This window comes from Erithacus rubecula (genome assembly GCF_903797595.1).
Source record: "Erithacus rubecula genome assembly, chromosome: 17".
In the NCBI taxonomy this organism is placed as follows: domain Eukaryota; kingdom Metazoa; phylum Chordata; class Aves; order Passeriformes; family Muscicapidae; genus Erithacus; species Erithacus rubecula.
The window spans coordinates 10,538,615-10,563,303 of record NC_136669.1 but is presented as its reverse complement, the minus strand read 5'-3'; the positions used below and the strand labels follow the sequence as shown (position 1 = coordinate 10,563,303).

The following is a 24,689-nucleotide window of genomic DNA, read 5'->3' as shown; positions in this document are numbered from 1 at the left end:
GCTCAAAAATATTCAGGGTTTCCATAAGAAACTTTTGAACATTCATACAAAAAACCCTATCAACTAGCCTAAAGTATTAAAAAAAACCAAAACCCAAAGTCAAAATTCTTGACTGAGAACACAGTTTTGTAGACTCCATAAAACTTTAGAAAAGTAACAGATATTGCCAAAGTGTTTAGCACTTCTCATTCAAAATAAAGAGATGACCCAAGTCATGCTTCTCTTCCACTTGAGGAAAAATCTTCCCATTTGTGGAGAAGCAGGCAGGCAGCGTGGGGCTGGGAGCAGGATCAGCCCTACAGCCCAGGTGAGCTCCCTCTGCTCTGAGCAGGGAACTGCTCCAGGCTCTGCTCTGAAGAAGCGCTGTGGAACTGAACTGCAGGGCTGAACCAATTAGCGTGGGGTGCCCGGTGCTGATAAATCCTAACCTCACATCAGGGTCGCTTTTACAAGTGTAGATTAACCGTGGGGAAAACGACAACAACAATTAAACCATTCAAGGTCTGAGGTTTGAGGTTGTTTTGTTAAGTTCTTTATGTGAACTGATCCACATGCACACGTGTACAGCCTGGTAACAGGAGCATTTACTGCTTCCTGCCAGCCATACAGGGAGCACTGCTGACAAAATCATTACTTCCTACTGAAATTCAGCTTTCACTGTGTTTAGTAACAGATACATTTCAAGCATAATAGTAAACCACGATTTTAAGAGATTCCCACTACCAAAAAAAAAAAAAAAAAAAAGCCACACCAAAACCTAACAAACTATACTTTGGTTTAAGTGTAAAGTTTGTTTTCAATGTAATTAACGAGAAGTAATAACACTCTCATATATAATTAACAACTGAAAAATGAGCAAAAATGCTCCTTTTTTCAAATGGGATGATCTAGAAAAGGAGCTGCTTTCTTGTTCTCTAAGATGCACATTTTAGAGCTCTGTTCTCCACTAGTTTCTCAAATTGCTAAAAGACACTGTTCCCAGGAGTTTTTGAGGTTGTTCCCTAAACTCAATTTTCCAGCCTTGCCTGTTAGCACAGTGCCACATTCTATATGACCAAAGAGGATGAACATAGAATGACTGTGCATGGAAGGGGTGCTCAGCTGGGACAGGAGATTTGGTGATGCCCTTGCCTTGAGCACGAAAAAGGCTCAGGGCTGGTGCCCCAGGGAGCAGAGACTATGGGGTGGTTCAGCCCATCCTGCTCCCATCTGGAAATCCCCTTCCCTCCCTCAGTGTCCCAGTTTTGACCGGAGTCTCCATGAAGATTTTGGGGTCTAGACACTCCCAAGAAAACCCAGCCATGAAATTTCTGGCCAGCCTTGATCTACTGAACTATCTGCCAGGTGGCTGCTTTCTTCTACTTTGTAGCACCAACACTAGCAATCATTAAAACAATTTTAGAACCCTTAACAGAGCACTGATGCAAGAGTTTCCTCAGTCTCTACAACAGAACCACTAAATCCCAAAGTAGTTTACACTTTCTTCAGCATTCATTTTAACTAAGATTTAACCTTTATTTTCCATTCTGATTGCAACCTTTCTACCCCCATATGCTAATGCAAGAAAATAATTACTTGGGGTCTAAGAAAATATGTTGTAAAATATTCTGAATATCACCTTCACTTTGCTGCTTTGAAGATAAAAGTTACTGTACTGAAAACATCCAAATGTTAGCAGACACAAAAATTGGCACTAAACAGTGTTAATTATTTAATACTGTCTACATGGAGAACAACTTTCTTCAAACAAATAACACAGCTGAAAAACTGTTTTGTACAGAATCTCGTGTGTCAGTCTCCAGTATTTACCATGGAATTCTTAAAAGAATGCAGAAGGGAACTTTACAATCCTCAGTTAAGCACTCCACTGACAATTTTATCACTTTTTCTTTGTCAGCAATTTTAAGTCGCATTCTTTTCTTACTGAAAACAAAAGAAAACTTTTAAGTGACTGAAAAAGCTTTTCCTGTTTAACTATTCAGTGTTAAATAGCCAGCCAGCTGTTCTGGTGCCACACAGGCTGCCATGGGACCATGGAACCAAGTCCCTGCTTCCCCAGGCCTATTAGTTAAGCAATCACTATCAGGAATAAAGTTATACTTTGTATTCTAGAGAAAACAGAATACAGACCCAGCCATATACAAATTTTGAGGCTAACTTGCTTTTCCAAATCCTAACACAAGCACACTTAAATCCACTAGGCAAAGAAACTGCTGTGTATTCCTCCCCAGGCACATTATGTGAACAGCCAAATTCAGATCTCCCAACATGAGCAACTCACAATACAAACAAGAATAAAGAAGAATCTACTCATATACCCTGGAACACCTCTAAAGCAGCAATCTTTTAGAACACTATCACAGAGCTTCTTGAACCCTGTACCTCATACAGTAACATCTGCAGCTGCAAACTTCAAAACTACACAGTTTATGCAAACAACTATTTCAGAAACAGAAATTTGAGAGATGCATTCAAGAAGGAAGACCTCATGCCTATGTAATTACCCCTTAATTTCATTTTAAAAAGCAGCCAAATGGCAGGGGTGGAGGGATAAAGATGCTTTTATTGTATATGGTGGGGCTCTTGGATATTTCAGTGATCTCAGTAGTGACCCGATGTGCCACCATCAACCAATAATAATAATCACCCAAATTAGTTTTCCCTTGTAAAGGGAGACAAAACAAGTTGGTCAAAATTCTTCTCCCTTTTTTTTTGGAAAACTGAGTTACTCCACATGTGGCAGCAGTTATAATTAGCACATTTTTCATCAGAAATACATTCTGAAGAAGAAATTGTATTTCACTGCTCACATGTTTGTTGCATATTTACTTTCTTACTACATACTACATTTATTTTTTCTTTCATGAGCCAAATCCTCAGGCAGTATTTCAATATTTTTTTGTCAACTATTCATAGAACATAAAGACAACAAAACAAACTTGAAAACACATTTTTGGACAGTTGGCTACTGCGTGTCACTCAGTGAATTACGTTTTTCTTATACTTTGCAGAACACCCTAATTCCAGAAATACACTCCCCATCTCAATACTCTATTCTTTCTGGCAAATCTTCCCAATTACTTCTATTTTCCCTCCACTGCTAGTGCCACTCATCTGAAGCAAATTTTGAAGACTTCCAAAATTAATTACTGCCTTCCTGCTTTGCCTCTGGCTAGAAGCTGGTATAAACAGCACCACTGAACTAAGCTGTATCTCAAATTCCTTATTCTACTGAGGATGAATGATTCTGCCTTTGTCTCAGTACAACCCAAAGTCCCTGAAGTTTACTCTACACCCTGTATTTTCTCTCTAATAGTGCAGCATTTTGTGGTCTGTGTCATCATCAGCCACTAGAACCTCACACACAGCTGGGACGGAAACCCTTACTCCCCTCACACTTCTTTTGCTCCACTTAGCTCGTTCACATTTCCCACTACAACTTTTACCCCACAAATGCTCTCACTATTTGGAGTATATTCCCTGAAGCACACAAAAGCAGATTTTATTGGCAGCCCTCCCCACTACTGGATCCTTTTTCCTGGACTACTTTTCTGTGACTTTAAAGCTGCTAACAGTTTTCCTTGAAGGGGTGTGAGCATGGGATAGTGCATGGCAGTGGATCACAGGGGAGAAGAGAAAAACCAACCCAAACACAGAGGTACACCACAAACTGCCTAGTATGTAACTCCTGGCACTTCCTTAGCTCCAGACCTTTTTCAAAAAAAAAAAAAAAAAAAAAAAAAAAAAAAAAAAAAAAAAAAAAAAAAAAAAATCAATTAAGAAGCCGTAAGGATGCTCCTTCTTTCAGAGGCAGAGTTTACATGATTTAAGAGATCTTGCTGAAGAAATAGAAGTACACACAAAAAAGAGTATCTGCACTTAATGTGCATTATTTGCAGGCTTTTCATTAAAAAGTGACTAATTTTTTTATTCATTAAACTAACTGAACTGAAGCAGAGAGTTCCAATTTAAATGCCATTACAGTCAGGTCTAACCCAAACCTGAAACAAGCTCCAGATGTTACCGGTCAAAGTCAGAATTAGGGCAGGATTTAAGAATTACTAGAGACAGTAATAATTTAACTGCAACTGTTATCCCTTCCAGAAGGGGAAACTTTTTCTCTGAAAGAAAGGAAGAGACACACTGTGCCTTCGCAATAAAGAATAAGAGATATAAAAGACAACTTTAAAAAAAGAAGATAAAATAAACAGGGACTGAAAGGAGAATGGCTACTTTAGTGGTTATTTTGCTGGAGGTTATCAGGGAGAAGCTGCTCTCTGGGACACGGCTCTCAGACCAACAAAAGAACCAAACCAACCCTTTGAAAGAATATTCAGTTATTTTACCTACAGAAACCAGGTGGTTACAAGTGGCAGTGGTGTAACACAACCAACACTGGCATACTTCAAACAGCTAAGCTACACAACACGAAATTTATCTATGCACGTGTAACAGGAGAATCTTTACCTGTTTAAGCTTGTTCACAAACTCCATCAGACACAACACAATGTCTAGATTTTTACCTAGCAGATGCACCTGTTCCCCCTCATTACATCCTTTGAGCATAAGAATGTTAGAATAAACATACACTGTTAACTCATATGGCCAAGCTCAGGTATTTTAATGTCCCTGTGGATGTTTTATTATTGATGCATTTTCAGCAAACTTTAAGATCAAAGAAACCCAACAAGACCAAAAAGAGAGAAACACAGACAAGGGGACAGTGTGAGTACATCTCTATCACACTTTCACTTGGATAATCTGGGTAAACAAGCTATTTCACTAAACATCTAGATGATAATCTGTGGGATGCTAGACATCTCTGGGATTTTATCAGAAAACTTCTGCCAAACTGTAGGATCTCCCCATGCCACCCTTCTCAAGGCAGGGCCCTGGGATTTAAGCCACTTGCAGCTGAGTTTCAGGAGAAAGGCAAGGCACCCCAAGGACCAGGCTGCACACACAGGAAAAACACCACATCCACTACTGTTGGGTTGCACAATGCAAGATAAAAAGGTGCTCCTTCAGTGTTCAAAACACTGCAAATGCCACCCTCTCTTTGAAAATTAAAATATTTACTTCAAAGTGCTGACACAGAATAAATGACCCCAGAACAAAGAGAAACACCTTTCAATTAATTTACAGGCATGTGGTTTTAGCTTTTGCTATTGCCATTACACCTAACACATGCAGTGTTCACAGCCAAACTTGGGTTTATAATTGGGGGGAAGGGTATTTTCATTATTTTCTGCACATCCTATTAGCAATCAACTCCACAAATTTCTCAAGCAAACAGAAAGGCTACAAATGTAAGGATTTCAATGCCAATAGTGTTTATTCCCTGCCTTAATATAATCCAGCACCCTTGAAGTCTGAGCATACTCCAATCCCTGCAAGCTTCCTTCTCAGGCACAATTCTGAACTCACCCTGCTGAGCTGTACAGGGAACTTCCACTTGAATGCTGAGCTCCAGCTACTGGGGAAAAGGAAAGATTATTCCACATCTACCAATAAATGCACCCCCATGCATTTGCACACATGCAGACAAACTCAAGACAGTGCCCCAAGTGCTCCAGCAGATCCTGGCATCCCTCTGCAGTGACAAACTCCTGCTACACAACAGCACTGCAATAACTGCATGTTACAACTGCTGTTCCAGGGACACCTATGACAGTTTTTTAGAGGAAAAAAAGTCTGCTGGACATGCAGAGCTCCCATGAGATTTTTGTTATCAGTTTTAACAACTATGCAAACAGATTGGCTCAATAATGATACAGCTTTCACACTTTCTGTTCTGTGAGGATTAAATCAGAAACAGTAGTCTTGGTATTATTTATAGAATTCAGGATTATTTTAGTATTATTGACACTATTATTTTAATACCTGATTTACATAAATACTTTATCTGAGAGCAAATAAATGACCCTACATTTTATTTCATATACTAGTGTACTTGGTCTGGCTAGATCTTGAACAGGATCAGCAATCCAAGTGCCAGTAATACAGTTTCTCAACATTTAACAAGCAGAATCTGTGCTTACACAGGTCCATAATCTTCATGATGCTTTATGGTCAGGGTGAAACAAAACAAAAAAACAGGAGAAAAAAGCATGAGTTCTAGGCCATTAAGAGTATTCAGTTTTTGAGTTTTGTTTCAGAAATACAGAGAGGATGAGTGAGAACCTCGGCAGGTACATGCTGCAGACAGATGGCAGGTACACAATGTGCACACAAGAGCTGTTCCTGTCACTGCTGGCTCCTGATCTCTCACTGCTGCTCTGGAAACTTTTTAAAAAGGTAACATGCACTTCAGTAGAGCTCCAACAACTTCAGTCCAATACTTATACTTTATTATCATTGCTCGAAAAAACACATCTCAAAGAGCAGGTAGAACTCTGTGGAAAGGAGAAGGCATCTCTCACCACTGCAAGTGGCATATTCACAGCAATTTGTATTTTCTCCCAAATCTTAGAACACAGAAAGTGATTAAACAATCTAGGTAGGCCATAAATCAAATTATTTAGGTATATTCATGTGCTGAACTACCATTGAAATAGCATCTTAAAATAGCTTTTGCTGCTGCTGAAGATTACAGAGACAGTCCAAATTTCTCTGCAGATCAAGAAGGCAGCTGCATACATTCAACCACTACAGGATTTACAGTTACAGATCTTGGTGAGTGAATTAAACTGGGAAAGAAAAACAGTAGGGTGAGGAAAGCATTCCAGCTCCCAGAAAATTCAAACCCACTCAACACAGCCAAGTGCACAGCTATCTTTTGAAAATAAGCTCAACTTCTGAAGTGAACATATACCACTAAAAATTCCACATTAGCTGAGTGCAGCCACCCCTCCCTGCCTGGCAGGCAGTTATTAACACCATCCTCTTTCTCAGCAGGAGCAGTAAAAAGGAGCAGGTATCTCTCCAGCCTCTCCTCTGCTCAGGTCCAAGGCTGCAGCCAAGAACAAGGCATTCTCCCCAGCTGTCCACTTCTCCATGTGCCCGTCTGAACTGGACCAGGAGTAGGGCACAGTTTTTCTTTTGGAAGCAATTACAAATTTTCAAAGCTCCTCCTAAGGCAGCTCTTCCTCCACCTGGGGTGCACCCTCACCTGGGGGGCACAGGGCAGTGTCCTGCCACCCCAACAGGTCACCCAGCTGGGACCTGGAACAGGACTGCTATGGGGTGCAGAACATCCACACTGGAGAAGCAAGTTACCAAATGAATAATCCCTCTCCAAATTTCTGAGCACCATGTAGAAATCAAAATTGCACTACCAGCAGCAGCTTTACAATACAGAGTTTAACAAGCTTCTCACAGAAGGCAACAGTCCATATTTAGGGTAGAAATCAACCATAATTGCTCAACAACTCCACTTTAAAAATTTCTTACTCCAGAAAACACAAATATCTGTTTACAAAGCTGTATGCTGCCAAAAATTTTAATACTTCTATTGTACCCCCATCTTTTGATTTAGTAAGGCATGCATCTGAGGTGGTTAATGTGCATTTCAATGTATATTAAATATGAGAGATCAAAAATTAACATTAGCCCAGGTAACTTCTGCCAACATTTTTCTCCAGCTACACTAACTAGACCCTGTCTAGCATTAACCAATTTTACCTTCTTAGGTCTAACCTGTGAATGTGATGCTAATATCAATAGGCACATTTTAAGGTGAATTCAAAATGACAAAAATTTCATGCATCTTATTCTGCAAACTTTCCAGATCAGGGAGCAGATTAACTCTGAAACTCTCTGCTTCCAACATACCTGCTAAAAACCTTTATTATCCAACCATATTCCAGAAATCAGTGCCTTCTGTTTAGATTAGTACCATTACACTGGCCAGAAACCCTGGCTGATCAAACAGCTGCAGTAAACACCAGCTCCAGTCTGAATGCAAACTGGAAATTTTTATGCCACACAAAAAGACAACTTGGACAGGGACTAAGACCCCTCAAAATATATTCAGATCATAATTCAATTTAAATTATGATTTAAATTTATAATTTAAGTTAGGTAACTGTTTGACTTTTTAATAAGTACTTGAATTAGAAAATAGCAACCCACTTTGTACAGGTGAAAACACTGATACATCTCCAGTTTGGAAAATGCAAGAAACTACATTAAGCTCCAATGAATACCCTTGTGTGAAGAAAAGAAATAAAAGAAGTGAAGACATTCAGAAGCAGACGTGTAATAGTAACAATTTAATCCCCAGAAGTGGCTTGCAGCTGAAAAACATTCAATTTTTATAATGGTAAAACCATGTGTCTGCACTAAGAGCTCTGTGAACTTGGATTTTATACCTTTGGAACTTTGCTACAGGTCTGCAATGCATTTCTTGGGGGAGACAAGCCCAGGTGCCCAATAAAGGGTCTTGGGTTTATCTTAAAAACAAGTTAATAAAATTTTCTCATCCTCCTGCCTCCTCAGTGAAGCTGACCCACTTGTCTGTGGGGCCAAACAATAAAGCAGTCCAGTGAACTGAGCTAGGTTAAAAATAAACACAAAATAAGGAAGTTATTTTCAATTCAGATCTTTTCATTCATCTCCTTATGAGCAGAGAGGCAAAAGGGAAGCACAGAGGTCAACAAACCTTGCTTTAGAAGACAACCTCTTCTGTTTAGCAATGTTAATGTGAGCTAGACACAACTCTTCCCCTGGCTCTCAGCAGCATGTAAAAGTCATCTGAATAATGAAGTCTAGTGCCCAGACCAAAATCAAGGACCTTTCCTGCAGCTTGTGTTCAGTTCTGGGTTAAGCTCCTCTTTCTTGCAGGCATTATTCTCAGCTGGACAGCTGCACAGCCACCTGACACTGTACCAGCCAAGAGACTCCTTGATGTGGGAGATGTTTGATGCCTCTGGCTCCAGAGAGGTCAAGCACACACACCTGCTAAGTGTGCTTCAGCTGGACTGATTTAAGCAAAAGCCAGGTAACAATAATAATGATCTTGAACAAAATGGGCCTTCAAGATGCAGTCTGTGCTGAATTCACTGCTACTGGTACAACTTCAGCAGAAGTAAGTGTTTACACATTTGGGTAAGTAAGTGTTTACACATTTGGGTAAGTAAGTGTTTACACATTTGGGTAAGTAAGGCTCCCATGGCTCATGTTCAGACCTCGAGTAAGCTTTACTTCAAGTAACATACTATTATTGGATTTGACCTCAGTTTTGTTCTTCAAAGGTGGCATAAAATATCTCAATTTTTATGCACTATTAGTTGCAACACAGATTTACACCAACACTCCTGGGGTATGTACAATCTGAACAACAACAAACAGATAAATATACTGAGGAGAGCCACTTGAGGCACGGGCTCTCACTGCACTCAGTCCATTGTAACTGCAGGATGCTGACAGGTCTTATAGAATTAGTTGGAATGTTTTCTTAATCCAGCAAGAGAGGTCACTGACCAATAAAGCTGAAGTGCTTTTACCCTGAGTTTGGAAGTCTGAAGACAGGTGCTGAGGTTCCACACACCTTTCTTCAGTGGCAATGCCAACAGGCTCAGTCCCACCTCTAGAGCCAGGGCTGCCCCAGAGCCAGCCCAGCCCCTGCCCAGCTGCAGGGACTGAAGAGCCCCTGAGTCTGACTCCTGGTCCCCAGCCAAGCACAGGGGACACAACAGTCATGGCTGATCAACAGGCAACTGACACAGCCACAACGAGATCCATTGCTGTGCAACTTTCTAATTACTCTCCCATTAATCTGTGCTATTATCAAAATCAAGAGGGTTTCCCCAGCAGAGCTCTGCTGATAAGCAAAGGAGCTGCACAACTTTCCCTCCTTCAGAGGGAAGCCACAAGAATCCTTCCCAGTAAGGACCACATCCTTCCCACATCAGCCCTCTCTCCTGCTTTGGGTGATACACTCCAGGGCACACGTGTTAGGTCAAAGCATGAGCCTGATGAACAAAATAACTTGAAAAAACAAGACAAATCTGCTGAGGTTAAGGAAATATTTTAAAACCAATATGGAACTGAAGCAATGTATTTGAAGGAAAAAACAATTTTTATAAATTCTTTGGTTAAACTTTCTGAATTAACTACTTTTAAAGAAATTATTAGTCAGTTTTTAGTTCTGGCAGATAGGGGGTCGATTTTATTGTTGCTTATTTTAAATTCCTCAACCATAAGGACACTTTTAGAAAGAAGAAAAAAAAAAAAAAACCCAACACTTAAGCTTATGGTTACCTTTGTGACATGACAGAAATATTTCAAAGTGTTATATTAGTTTTTAAGGGGTTTTTTGATGCAGAGTGCAAGAAGTATTTGAAACAGACTGAAATAGAGGAGGTAAAAGCCACACAGGAAGAATGAGAAGAAGGAGAGGAAAGCAGATGAAAAATGTGAAGCACCACTAACTGCTATTAGCAGAGAGGGTTTGGCATGTGCCTTGTGACCCAGTGTTTAATTCATATAATACACAGACACATTTGAGCTATCTCTGTGTTCAAACTTCTAATAGTTTATCCTGTTCTCCAGAATTAGGTTCACCCCTTGATATTATTAAGCAAACAACACCTAATCAGGTGAAAAATTCTTTAGAAGAGGTCAGCTCCTCACTATTCCCAAGGAAGAAGGAAATCTAACTAATCCCTAGCTTAAAAGGTTCACACAGAGTCTTTGCTTGAGCAAATTTCCTACTCTAACAACAGGTTACTGTCCAAAAACTGCATAGTGCTAAACAGCACACCCAGAGCAACAAGGGGGGTGGCACAGCTGCCCCAGTGCCTGCACAGGGTGGCTTCCACAATGTGCTGGTCTAATAATGGGAAGTCTGTTTCTCTTCCTAAAAATGTAATTTCTCCCTTCTTAAGTGTCATATTCTAAAATAAAAAACATCGTTTATTAACTTATCTAAAGATAGATGTAATACCTGTACATTTTCAATTCACTGACTAGGTATTTTATGAAACCAATTTATACCACTAATGCCTGATCTATTTACCAGAAAGAATATTAACCTCCTAAGTTGCATTTGGAGTTTTAACAGGTACTCTCACGCTTTTATCCAAATCTCCACTGAAGTTCTGCTGAACAGTATCAGGAATATTAAAAAACTCACTGAAATGCATGGGGAGGGAAATCTCTGTTGTGGGAATTCACAACCATTCCTTTTTTCAAACATGGCCAAAATTCATCCAATTGTTGTATTAGGAAAACACCACATTTAGAACCCCAAACCATAGCTGTCCTTAGACCTTTACCAAAATGCCAAATACAGCTGGAGATGCCATATTCTTAAAAAAAACATTCTTACATTGCTTACATCTGTGAAATCATCAGATGATCAAGATTAGAGCTCAGAGAACACCAGTGATACTCCTACACATCCTTTGCTATTTACACTAGGAAAAGGGATGACCTTAATAATTTTCACAGATTTCTGCATTTAAAACAAGTTCTACTGGAGGGCATTAAACCCCTTAACACACAACATATAAAGCTCCAAGTTCTGTTTCCCAGCAATTTTACGTTTCATATCAAAGAGATGTGACTATATTTAAAAAACTCATCACCTCTCCTAGGCTGCAAAACACTGCAGTGCTGCTAAAAAAAAAGAAAAAAAAATCTATTTTGAACTTTCTCCTCACAGGACATTCCAGCTCACTATCCACATCGTTTTCCTCTGGCTTGCAATATGCTTTGGAGTGCCAGCCACAGGGCTGGTTCTGGTGCAGAAAAGCTGATGGTGTTCAGGACACCTGGAAGAGTCTAAACCCACCCACCAGCACATATGCAAGAACAGGCAGAGGAAACAGTGTTTTCTCTTCCTCAATTTAAGCAGGATGCTGCTGGCACACCTCCTCTGAGTGGCATCACTCTGGAGCTCACTTTACAGCTGCAGTCAGGCAGAACTCAGGTTTGCAGGCAGTGAACATCCTGTTCTCCTAAGATATTTGATGCTACAGAGCAGGATGGTTTTGTTTAAATCTTCACTATTATATGGGTCAAGAATTACTTATTATGGTAACATTTAAAACAAAAAGCAAGTGCCAAACAGCAAGTAAAAACACTAACTGAGCTATGCTGTATTGATCACAGCATGGAATTTAAATTTTTTCAAAATTTAGCACCATCTCCATATATTTTCAACACATTTTGCCTAACAAATATGCCCATGCTGTTACACTGGACAATCAAATGGTGACATTCTAGATCACATCAAGTCAAATATAAAACAGTTTTCAAATTATTTTTAAATTCTGAAGAGAATCCCCAAGATGCTTTGACACTACAGTAAGACTAACACTGTCCTCCCCAAACTGGAAATAGCACAGAATTTTCAAAATCCATCTACTAATTTCCAGAAGCCTAATTATTTCTAGTGAACAAAATCTCAGCCTTCTGGGAATCTAGGCAAATCAAAGTCAGAAGAGGACACTATTTCCAAGCTGACCATTCTTTATTTTACTGGCAAATAATTCAAACCCTATTTAATGTTTCTAAACATATAGAAATAATTTTGCTACAATCAGCAAGGCAAGATGAAAAATAAATGAATTTGCAGAAATACTAAAATGTAGCAGTCTAAGCCTGCAACAATATGCACAGATTATGCTACAGCCATTGCCATAGGTGCACTTTCACTCTTTTTGCTACTATGTGACATTAAAGTGCCATAAGCACTGCAGTAAAATGCATAAAGTGACCAATTGAAATGTTTCAGAAAACAACATTATATGTTTAATAACTTGACAAATAAGATAGCCCATCTCCAGCCTCCCTTCTACGAAAGAACACTTTTTAACAACATTTAACCTTGTTGTTGGTAATGTCAAATCAGTACGCAGCAGATTTTGAATATCTTAATACACATATGTATTTTGGGAAAAAGCATATTTGTTATAGATTACTAATAACTTGTATTGCAAGCCACCCAATGTTTTACTCCCTCACAATCTACAGCCCTAAGCCCTACAGCCTCAAGATATAAAGTCAAACTACAGCAAGTGATCTGAGATACCTCAAAGCACAAACTAAAGCAAACAATGCCCTATTTTAAATTTATTATCATTCAAGAAAAATTGGATGCTTCACAAGCTTTAAACCAGTTCATTTTCACCCTTACCCCAAATATCAAATGATGTCATGCAAGATGTACTGGCTAAACTGGTTTAACTGCTACAGGCTGGATGCACTGTTTAGATTTTCTTGTGATAAATCACTTTGCAGCAATGAAACTGATTCACTTAGTTTTAAACAACTATGTTCACCTGCTTTTTTAAAGTAGTTTGGGCTCTTATTACCTCTTCTCACACAATTTGACAGCTTGCTACTTTACTTTGTTTAACTCCCTAGGAACAACAGGGAGCAGTTTTTACCACTTCCAAATTCAATTAACAGCATGGAACAACTGGAATGCTGTAAGGAAGCCTGAGATACAGAGCTCATCCTGAGGAGTGGATGGATCTGCACCTCCCTCCATAACTTGCCCACATTTTCCACTATTTCACTATTTCCACTTCTTCACAGAGAGTTTACTAAATGTGACAACTTAGTGAGAACCCAGTTTATGGAGAATGCACAAAAGGAATTCCAGATATAGCTTGTACTCTTCAGAAGCCATCAAGGCTGTTTTCCTGGTTGGCATGAAGTGGGTACTTGAGAATGATCCAATGCACATCTTCTCCCAAGGCCAAGCAAGCTGCTTCCAGAGCTACCAAACATGATCATTCCTGGGAGTAAGAGGCCAGGCCTGGTTCCTTGCTCTAGGAATAACTCCAGAATTATCTAATTTTGCATATTGTCCACTGCATCAGCATTTTTATATTCCCTTGCTTGACCATCATCTATTTCATGGAAAATGCTGGAGAGGGGAAGGGGCAGGAAGAACACATGTTTATTTATGTTTATACAGCAGATACTCACAGCTGTATAATGAAATTAGTCTGCACATTCTCCTCTCAAACACACAGCCCCATTTTATCACCACCTGGCTAACAGCAACATAGAAGACAGCAAAGGAGTGCAGGGAAAAAGAGGAATACAGGTCTTCAGGAGGAAGGCATAGAAGCAAGCAGAAAAAGAAGTGAACACTGGATTATATATGCAAATGATATTAAATTGCCAGGAATTGAGAATTCCAATGAGGACAAAACATGAGAGGGAAGCAAGCATTCAGAAGAAAGGCAAAAATAAGTAAAGTATTTGAGACTAGTATTCCAGAGTGGGTCTGAAATCCAGCAAATTCTGTCAGTAATGACCAAAATACAAATGAGCAAGGAGCACAAACTTTCAGGTGCATGAAAATTGCAAAATACTGTGATTTTAAACTTTTCACATGCACGCAGTCATGCCAGGTTTTTCCTGGTTTTTGTTGGTTGTTTTTTTTTTTTTTTTTTTTTGTACATATCTTGCAGCATTTCATCTGCAATTCAAGTCTCAATTTTAAATTGTCCAAACTACAGGAAAACTTAAAAGATGAAATTGCCTGAGAGGCTGCAGAGCTGAGACAAGGACAGAACCCAGCGTGTGACACTGTGTTGCTAAGCCTGCGCTGGCTACTTCTGGAAAGAAACTTCCCTAATGAGAAACACACGTACCTATGGAACTATGGGCAGAGTCTGAACCTACAAAAAAACCCAAAAAAACAAAAAAACAAAACAAAACAAACACTAACTAAATACAAATTATAAACAAGAGAAAGTTACAGTTATTAAACTGCAAACCAGACCTTTCAAGAAAGAACTCTGTAACTGTGGATTAAGCCCAGCTCTTTGAAGCTCACACATTTGTGAAAAGATGTTACAGATGAAGCATATATAAAGTATCAGCCTTGGATTCAATTACCCTTTCTAGAGCAACTCACTAGCAACACCAGAGCCCTAATTCTTTGCATGATAAAGCAAACTACACACCCTACTTACAGTACAGAAAAAACTATTATTTATTTCTTCCACTAAATTTATTTAGCATACAAATAAACTCTTCAGAATTTCCACAGGATAATTTACTAATCACCACCCCAAACTGTTAATTTATCTAACACCCAGGCACCAACGGCTCATCTGCACACTCCCACTCCGTTTCGGCCCAGAGGCAGCCAAGGCAGCAGAATCACATGCTTTTCTGCAGCACTGAATAAATGAGGGGTGCACACAGAGCCCAGGACCAGTGACAGAATTTGGCCAGGTAACTGTCAGCATCTGTCCCACCTCGAGCTGCCCTTCTTGCTCCTTCCTGCCCCAATGCCAAACCCTCACCACCTTCACACAACACTAAATGGGGCTGCAGGGTGAACCCAATTAACAACCTGAACAATGTTAACTCCCCACTTTCTGTTTGTAATAGTCACAGGGAGGTGCAGTAGCCCAGCCACCGGTGTGGCACACGAGGGGACAACCAGCAGCAGCAAACACTGTGTTGTCCAAGTGTCCCCTCAGCTTGGGAAGTAGCTGCCTTCAGCTACAGGGACACAAGCCCAACAGTGCTCTGAAATGTAAAGTTCCTCTGTCCACACATCACTACTGCCAAGCCCCAGTAAGGCTAGAGCTGATTACCAACACCCAGAGTTAACAGGGCTGAATTCACAGAGGGGTGACTGGTAACTCAGCAGCACTGCAGAGTTACTGCAAGCAGGTGAGGCTGCACCACCCTGCTCCTGCTGTACCTGGCACTTACCACGCTGTCACTGCTGCTTTCCTCTGTGATGCAGAGATTAACTTTCCTTTCTAAAGGGAATGTCTTCATCCCTTGTGAAGTCCAAAAGCCCTGTCCAGTAGTAATTTCATTTACACAGTGTCCATAAGGTCATCAAGGATGAGTAAATTAGTCATAAGGGAAAGGGGAGGGGACAAAACAGGGACATGAGAGCAAACACTCAAAATACCATATCTGATTCAACACTGTGCAGTTTAGTTCTGCACTTCGATTACTACATCTGAAATTGTTACTTCACTCTTCAAAAATTGTTCATCTAGTGTAGCTGTACATAGACTAAGCAAACCTCCAAGCAATTTAAAATCAAGATGTGCAATTTTCCACTGTGCATTCTTCACATGCCTCCTAAATCTAACATGATCACTCACCGAAGAATGGCATCCAATACTGCTCTGTGCATGTTAAAATTAAGCTAACTACATGTTATTAAGTCTTTTCCTCACTGCTCGAAAACATCTCTAAAGAAAGCACAAACACCCATATATTAAGATGATGAACACTGTTTTACACATTAAATTAATGTATACCCATGATGTCAACTTTTATTAAAAATCAGCAATAATCTGATCTCTGCAGTAAAATTAACATGTTTCTCTAAGAAAAATCAAGTACGGGGAAAAAAACCTCTAAAGGCTAAACTTTTCTGGTTTTGTTTTTACACAAATGAATCGTTTTCAAAAGTTATCAAGTTTGTCACCTCAGTTGGAATCAGCTGAGTGTGCTTTAAGAGATTTCAAATATATTTCTGAGACAATTATGTATAGTAAGTGTCACTATGTTGACATGTGCAGAGACTCTTCCCTCCAGTGGAGGTGGCCACCAGCATGATTTTCACAACATTAGTGATTTCTGCATGTATTTTGAACCCCCGTATTCCCAGTGGCAGAGTGGGTGTGATCCAGAGAAGTGCATGACTCCCTTAAACTGCATAAAAATGTTCAGCATGTCACAGTGAGCATCCAGCCCACAAAATTCAAAATAAAAACAGTAAATACAGTCAATATTCTAAAGGACTTTAAAAGGACACTGAGAAAATGCAGATTACTAATGACAACCAAACAATCTGCTGGAAACTGTAACTTACAAGAAGCAAGTATTTGTACTTATACAAATTGGAGGTTTATTTTAAATCACCTCCTTTTTCATAGTTGTCCCATTGTATAGAAACATCAATCTGGAGATCTTACTAAAACAGAACTGAAGAGTAACTTAGTAAATAAGCTTCAGACATTACTGTATAAAATAGACACGTTTTAAAAAGCCAGGCTTTATGTAATGACCTTCTAATCTTGAAATGTAATCTCACAGTCACTGTGACAAACTTCCACCGAAACACCTTTACCCCTCCCAATTTCAGTGGCTACATAGAAAGGTACATTTGCTAAATCGATTGTCCTGTTTTTAAGCAAAATATCTAGTGCTGGGGAGTATTTATGCCACATTTCACTATAAGAATTGTCATCTTCACAGCCAGGCATTCTAAACGATATTCAGATAGTTGGTGATTTTGACCTCCAAGTCAATCGGTACGAGTAGCTAGCTCACTGTGGCCGTCCTTCCTTTGGGAACGAAACCTCGCTATACATTTACCCAAATTAATTTTACAGCGTTGAATTCAGATAGAAGGTGCCGTTCAGAGGACGGGAAGGCGTGCAAAAACAACCACAATGCAAAAGAGAGGGAAAAAAAAAAAAGGCCCCACTAAAGGCACCACTGGAGACTCCACCGGACGGGGGTAGGGAACATGCAAACGTAGTGCCTCCTTTATGGAGCCAGCGCAACTGCATGACGGTGCAGGATGCGGGCCGCGGGCTGTGCAGGCGCTACACATGGCCAGCGCTGCCCGCCGACCCGCGCAGGCCCGGCCGGCAGCGGGTTCTGTAAATAACCCTCGGAGGAGGGTTAATTAAAAATGGCGAGCAGCCTAGCTGCCTGCATACAATGAGCGGCCGGGCAGGGCAGGGCTGCAGCCCCCCGCCCGCCCCGCCGGGCAGCCCCGCCACAGCCGCGTCCCCTCCGCCCGCCCCAGGCGAAACCCTGCCCCGGAATCACGGCAACTACTTTGACCGGACCCCCGTGCCCCCCCTCTCCCCGGCTCGCCCCCACGCCCGGCGGGAGGCTCCGAGGGTCCGGGGGCGCGGGGCTCCTTTTGTAGCGGCGCTTCCCCCCGCGCCCTCCCCCTCCCGCGGTGCGAATTCCTGCGGAGCCCCCGGGCCGCCTCCCCCGGCCCCGCACCGCAACTTTCCCCGGCGTCCCCCCGCAGCCCCGCCGGGCAGCGCTGCCCGCGCCCGGAGCTGCCGGGGCCAGCAGGAGCGGCCCGGGCACGGCGTGTTTACCGCGGAGGGCGGCCCAGATCCCCGAGGGGACGCGGCGGCTCGGGGAGCTCCGGGAGCGGGGCAGAGGGGCGAGGGGGAAACTCTCCGCGGAGTTGAGGGCGCAGGCCCTGCCCGGCTTTTACCTTCCATCTCCATGTCCTCGGGCTCGCTCAGCTGCTGCTCCCCGGGCTTCTGGTGCTGTTGCTGCTGCTGATGGTGGTTCATGTCGGGCTGGGGCTGGGGCTCGGCGGCGGCGGGCTGGGCCTTTCCCGCGGGGGGCTGCGGGCCTGTGTCGGGAGGGGAAGGGGCGGAGGAGCGGAGGGGCCTCGGCAGCGGCCGGGACTGGGCGCCCGGCTCGGGGGGGCTGCGGCGGGGCTCCGGCGAGTAGGGAGCGGGGCGCCGGCGGAGGCAGCGAGACGCGCACGTATTTGCTCGCTATTCGCCCAATCTCGGCGGCGGCACCCGGTCGGGGAAAAGGGGCTGGGAGGAGGGACCGGCCGGAGGCGGCGGCTTCCCCGGGGGCCGGAGGGGAGGGGACCGGGAGGGGGGGACGGGAGACCCGGAGTCAGGGCCCGGCGGCGCCCGGCGCTTCCCCTTCCCCCGGCGAGGTGTCCGCGGCGCTGCGAAGTCGGGGAGGCGCCGCGGGGCCCCTGCCGTGCCCTCCCGCCCCCCCCGGCGCCCCGGCACCGCCGCTGGCCGACGCCCGGCTCGCCGCTCCCGGCCCGCGGGCCGCCCCCGTCGCCCGAGCCCCGGCGCGCTGCTGCCGCTCCGCCGCCGCCAGCGCTCTGTGCCTCAAAATGGCGGCTGCGGTAACGCCGTGAAATGTCACATCCGCATGAGGGGGAACAGCCCGCAGCCGAGGAGGGAGGGAGCGAGCGAGAGAAGGAGGGAGGGGAACAGCGCCGCGGCCGCCGCCGCCGCCCCAGGAGGCCGGAGGGGCGGGGACTGGGCCGGCCGGCGCTGCCGCCGCGGCCTCCCCGCAGGGCCGCCGCCACCTGCGCGGGGAGCGGCCGCGGCTCCGCGCTGCCCGCGGCTCCGCGCTGCCCGCCGGGCCCTCCGCGGCCGCTGCGGCGGAGCCCCCGCTGCTCGACCCGGCTCTGGCTGCCGGGGGCCGCGCCCTGCGCTCGCCGCGAGGGCCCGGGCCGGCAGCGGAGGCAGCCCCGCACCAGCACCGGCCGCCTCGCGCGGCCGGGCTCCGGCGGGGCCCTGCGGCCCGGCCCGCGGCTGTGCGGGGGCTCATGGCGGAGCCGGGCCCGCGGCTGTGCGGGGGCTCATGGCGGAGCCGGGCCCGCGGCTGTGCGGGGGCTCATGGCGGAGCCGCTCCGCGCGGGGCTCGGCCGGGCCCGCGGCTCTGGCGGGGCTCGGCCCATTCTTGGCAGCGCCCGCTGCCATCTGTACGGCACGGACGGGCGGGTAAAGGACGTGTTTGTGTGGTGTGTGGAAAGGGAAAATGCGCTGTAAACAAGGCTGTTCCTCCCTGCATGCCGCTGTTTGTTCGTTAGCCGTGTCTGGAGGATGCAGTCGCTCCGGGGTGGATGGAGAAGGCAGGGGTGCAGATGAGTGATAATACCTGGCTGGTCCAGGCTGTGGGTAGAGCAATGGAGGAAGCGATTCGTTTAAGGATGAGAGGGTAGTTGGAAGGCCCTTGGGAGTTCCATTAAACGGTCCAGTGTTTCCTTCAGGGTGCTGGAAAACGGGCAGCAGGGTAGTCTCCAAAGGGAAGGACTCAGAACATGCTAAACTGGGCCTCCTGAAGGGACTGAAAATGTGCCTATGCTGACAGTGCTGGTCTGCCTGTAAGCAGATAAATGAATTTTTTAAATTATTTGTTTTTCTAGTTTATAAAATGAGCAAAGCAAAACTAATCTGAGGAGGAAATTCAACGCTCAGCAGCACAAGAGTTTACAGGGGAGAAAAATAATTTCCAAGTGTGTGTAACCCTGCCTTAAGAAGTAAATTCCAAGTCTAGAAAATGGAAAAATAAGTGAAAATTAGGATAGCAGTGGGAGAATCAGATTTTGCAAGCACTTCATTTGATAGTTTGCCTCTCAAAAAGTATATTCTGACTTTCCCTGTTGTTCCTCTGAATTTTCAAAAGCTTTTTAAAGAAAAAGGAATTACAAATCTGGAAATTATTTGTTGCTATTGACCCAGGCACAAAGATGACAAATCTGGGTTTACAGTGTCTCAGCAAGAGAGGGAGATCAGGACAGTGGTTCAGACAGAGATTGGTGCACGTATCTTTAGTCTCCTCATGTCCTAAACTTTGAATTCCCCACTGCCAGTCTTTCCCTGTAATTACCTCCCAGAACAATTACTCTTTCCTAACGACTTCCATTCCAACCTTCTAAATCATACACAGGTTTAAACTCATCCTTCCATCCTCCCTCCAAGTGATCCCCAATACAGGATGAACCAGTATGTCACAACAAGAAGGTGGCTATGGGTTATTACCTGATTCTTCAGCCACACACTCTGGGCTTGTGGGCAAGGAACAGCTGAGGAAAACAATTTCACTACTGCAAAGAACGACTCCCTAAAATTAACTGCAGGCTGATGCTATCATAAGCCTTAAAAATACTCTTGTGTATGCAAAAACTTCTCTGAGCTTCAGTTCATTTTAAGGTAGATAGTTTTCCAAAATCGTTGAAATAATGTTCCAAAATTCCTACTGTTAAAGGGAGTAAAAGTTGCATAAAATTCATCTGTACAAATCCTTCACTGTGGAAAAGTGTAAAAGGGAGTGTTGAAGAGAGAGGCAGGACTTTTCCTGTCATTGTTTGCATGTGGGAACAATCCATCATCAGTTTGTGAAGGCAATATATCCAAATCCAGCTCTTGATTGTATATTCTTAATTTATGTGGTAATCTTTTGAGAGTCCAGCTACAATAAAGTCTAAAGCACCTTAAAATGTTTTGAAAAGACATATGGAAATGTGTCATTTATTTTGTGCAAAAATAGCAAAAATCTACTGAGAATTGATTCAAGTATTTATATTTAAGAGGCAGTAAATGTTAAGTATGTGTATACAGTAATGTCAAATGCATTTATGAAATAATTAAATAGCAGGCATTTTATACCATCAGCTGGTGATTGTAGCAGTGTGATTTGATTGTTTCTAAGCAGGAAATAGAAATCTTATTAATTGTTGAGCCTAAGGTGAAATCCAGATCTCAACATATGCTAACACTTTATCCTAACTACATGAATAATATGTCTGCTGAATATTCCTGACCCTTTGCCACTCCCTCCTGAAATTTTCTGCTCTCCAGCACAGAAGGAAGGGACGATCACCTTTTTATAACCACCTGGCCATGTCACTTCACACTGCCTCCATTCCAGCCCTGATTCCAAATCACTTACTTACCAAGCTGATCCATAAATGCCTCCTATTTTCTTACAAATCTGTTTCTGCACTGCACACCACATCCTCCTCTGACTCCTGTCCACTGTAGTTCTGATGGCAAATTTCTTGTGCATGAAACTTGGGCAAATCTCTGGCATAGGTTATTGATAATTACAAAAAACTAAAGTAAACACCATTAGGAGGAACATCATGATTAGAGTCTAGGTATCCATTCCTTTCATTCTTGTCCGTGCTTTTTCACTCTTGCCTTTCATTTCTTTCCCCGCTAACAGAATCTCCTCTAAAGTGAAGCCTGTGTCCTGTCTCCCACCTTGTGGGCTCGCTCTCCTGGTCCCTGTGCCCCCGCAGAGCACGGGCGATCTGCTGAAGCTGCACCTGAGCAGGGATTTCATCTCCGCGATCCAGCCGGATCAGCAGGCGAAGGGGATCCCGTGTGTGCCGGGGTCAGTAGGGCTGGGGCTGGCCGCAGCCCCGCCACATTCCCTCCACGTTAGTCATCCTAATGAGATGGACTTCAAGAGGTGCTATCGTCTCTAAAGCGCCATTGAAGAAATGCGCTTTGTTTTTCGAGGCTGACCTGCTCCCAGCCTCCCTGAAACGTAAAAATAAATCCAAGCCAGGCTGTTTATTTTTAAAAAGCTCACAAGCCCGTGTTTGTGCGCCAGGGAGAGCCCCGAGTCTGCCCGGGCCTGTGTCCTCCAGGAGAGAGCCCCTGACCGTGGCACAGCCGGGAGGTTCGTCCCCTCCTGACGGGCTACCCCACCTGCAGCAGGGCCTGGTGGCCACTGCTTGGGCAGCTGTGGGAGGAACTGCAGAAAACTGGAGGAAAGGAGAGGAGGAGGTGCTCAGCCCATCCTGTGCCCCGTGGCAGAATCAGCCAGGCCAGGCGGGTTTGTGCCAGCCTGCTGGTTTCCTCCCTGCTGCAGGAAACCTTGCTTCCCACTTGGCTCCCTCTGTGCCCTGGTTCAGCCTAGAGATGGCCTCTCCTGGCCAGTGCAGGACTCGTTTCCAGCACCACGGATGGTGCTCCATAACGTGTGCAGGTGGCTGTGTCTATAATTAAGATGTATAGCCATTTAATGACAGAAGGGCAATTGCACCAGCACACACCCTTAATACAGATGCATTAAACCAGCAGAACTGGGGCTGCTGCTTGTGCAGCTCATTCTATGTTTGTGGATGAATATCCATTAATGCAGACGTGCCTCTGTGCCAGCAGGCACTGACACACGCTCAAGACACTGAGTGTGCCACACTCTGGCAGCCTCTCCTGCTCTCATAGTTTTTCTCCTCCATCTCACATGTACACAATCAGACACTTGCTGCTACAGTGATAAAAGTAGTTTGAATTATCTCATGGTGGCCAGAAACCCCCCCTATTTTGCTGTTCGTGGTCCTTCTAATGCTTTGCCCCATTGCCTGTGCTCCCTGAGTTGCTTTGTACCTGGAAGGAGGGAAAGGAACCTTTATTTAGGGGGCCAAAGGATCATATCCATTGTCCCAGGTGTTCTAGATGAACATAATTGCAAACCAGAGACCTTCCAGCTGAAGCAGGTCATCAGTGGCTCTTGCAAACACCTTCAGGCTGAGTGTGGGGAAAGAAACAATCACAAGTCTCCTGCAGCATGTGAGACAGGAAACCAACAGGCAAAAGCCATAAAATGTTGGTAAAGGTTCAAAATGAGCTGGGAAAACTGGGTTATTTGTTTGACTGCAATGTATGTACTTAGCTATAGCAACTTGTTCCACAAGTAGTGGGATGGGTGAAGTTTCATGCCCTGTAAATGTATTTTCTGTGTTTCGTAACACTCAATATCCTGCAATAACCTCAGAATTTTATGGCTTTTCTTTACAGTGGCAAATGGCTCCAAATAACCCCAGTCTTTCTCTGAGCAAGGGCTGGACTCAATGACCTCTGGAAGCTGCAATAATTCCATGGTTCTTTAATGTACAAGCAATTTCCACAAAGTATGCAGGTATTTCCCACTTAATTTTTTTTTTACCCCTTTACTGACTGTTTCTTTTCTGAGACTGATGGAGAGACAGACAGTGCAATAGCCTAAGCTCAGCAAACTAGAGCAAAATATATAATTACAACATTTTCAGGGATGTTCTTAGTACAGAAATCTTTGGTTTGATGGTTTCTCTTTAATCACTTAAACATTATCTTTTAAGAGTTGTATGTGTATTAAAGTGAGTTAGTGGCCTTTTTAGAAAAAATAATGGTTTATATGTTCTGCCCATCCCTGTATTGCACACCCCAACAGAGGTGGCATTGAGCAGTAGGATGAAAATGAGACAAATTCTTTCTTTGGCATAGCAGTTGATCACTCTGCTGTTACAAAATTCTTTAATTTTTAATTTTCCTGATTTTTGACATCAAAAACAAGGATGACCTGTAATGGCATTTGGCCACTTTTCTATTCAACTGAGAATACAAAAGAATTTTGCCTGGAGAGTTCTTGAACATAACAAGAACAGAAATTATCCAGCTAAGGTACCACACTGAGACTTAGGAGATGGTACTTCAGTTCTTGCCTGTGTCACACCTGTGTCACACCTGTGTCATACCCGTGACACCTGCTCTGCAAAGCACCAAATGGCTGACCCAGAAGACCACAGCACACATTTAATGCCTCTCTAGAGGCATTAGTTGTGTATCCACAAATGTATTTCTCTGCTTTGAATGCAGGAAAGTGACAGAGATAGACAGATACTGTCTCTGCTAAACAAATGCATTTTTTTCTGCCAGGTGTTAGTGCTGCTGGGAAAACTGTAAAGGAAACAACTGTGTTAAAATTAAAATGAATATAAAATAAAACAGGCAAAATCTGAGTTTTTAAAAGTTGAGCCATTTCTTCTCCCTGAAATTACCTCCCCTTTCCTGACAGCACATCACATCCCCAGCTGGATGCTGAGTTTAGCTTTGTGTACTGTAAAGCTGATGGCAGCCCAGGCATCAGCCTGAGACTCACCCTGCCATCTAACTCCAGCAATTTCCTTATCTCATTCCTGTGCCTTCTTCCTCAGAAGAAAAACCTGCCTTCACAAATCCCTTCCTGCTTTCAAGATTCCACATTCTCTGACACTGGTCTTTATTTCATCCCAACAGTTTAACAAAAACTGAAAGCAGGGCAAGGACAGTGGAACCAGGGGATGCCATGGCTACATCCAATCTGTATCTGTCATATTAGAATAATCTGTTGTATACTAAGGGGTAGATTTGATTTCTTCTCCAATGTGTTATTTACAATCTGGCAGAGTTCTGTGCAAATGTAGGAACTGATCCTGCAATTTGATCAGCCACAGCAGACCCAATGAAGTCAGTGGA

At 43.6% G+C, this 24,689-nt stretch overlaps 1 protein-coding gene and 1 long non-coding RNA gene across 6 annotated transcripts in view; one reads left to right on the top strand and one right to left on the bottom strand.

Moving 5' to 3' along the window:
• USP7 (ubiquitin specific peptidase 7) overlaps positions 1-18,385 on the bottom strand; it is a 67,262-nt gene extending 48,877 nt beyond the window's left edge. For all 5 annotated transcript variants that reach the window (XM_079320720.1, XM_079320719.1, XM_079320718.1 and 2 more), the window contains exon 1: positions 18,134-18,385. In XM_079320720.1, the coding sequence (XP_079176846.1) occupies positions 18,134-18,215 (82 nt within the window). In that variant the 5' untranslated portion in view covers positions 18,216-18,385. The remainder of the gene's footprint in view (positions 1-18,133) is intronic.
• A 934-nt stretch (positions 18,386-19,319) lies between these two features.
• LOC306809348 lies at positions 19,320-24,432 on the top strand. The gene is made up of 3 exons (XR_013776216.1): positions 19,320-19,403; positions 23,214-23,334; positions 24,250-24,432. It is a non-coding gene; the product is annotated as an uncharacterized lncRNA (long non-coding RNA).
• The last annotated feature ends 257 nt before the right edge of the window (positions 24,433-24,689 follow it).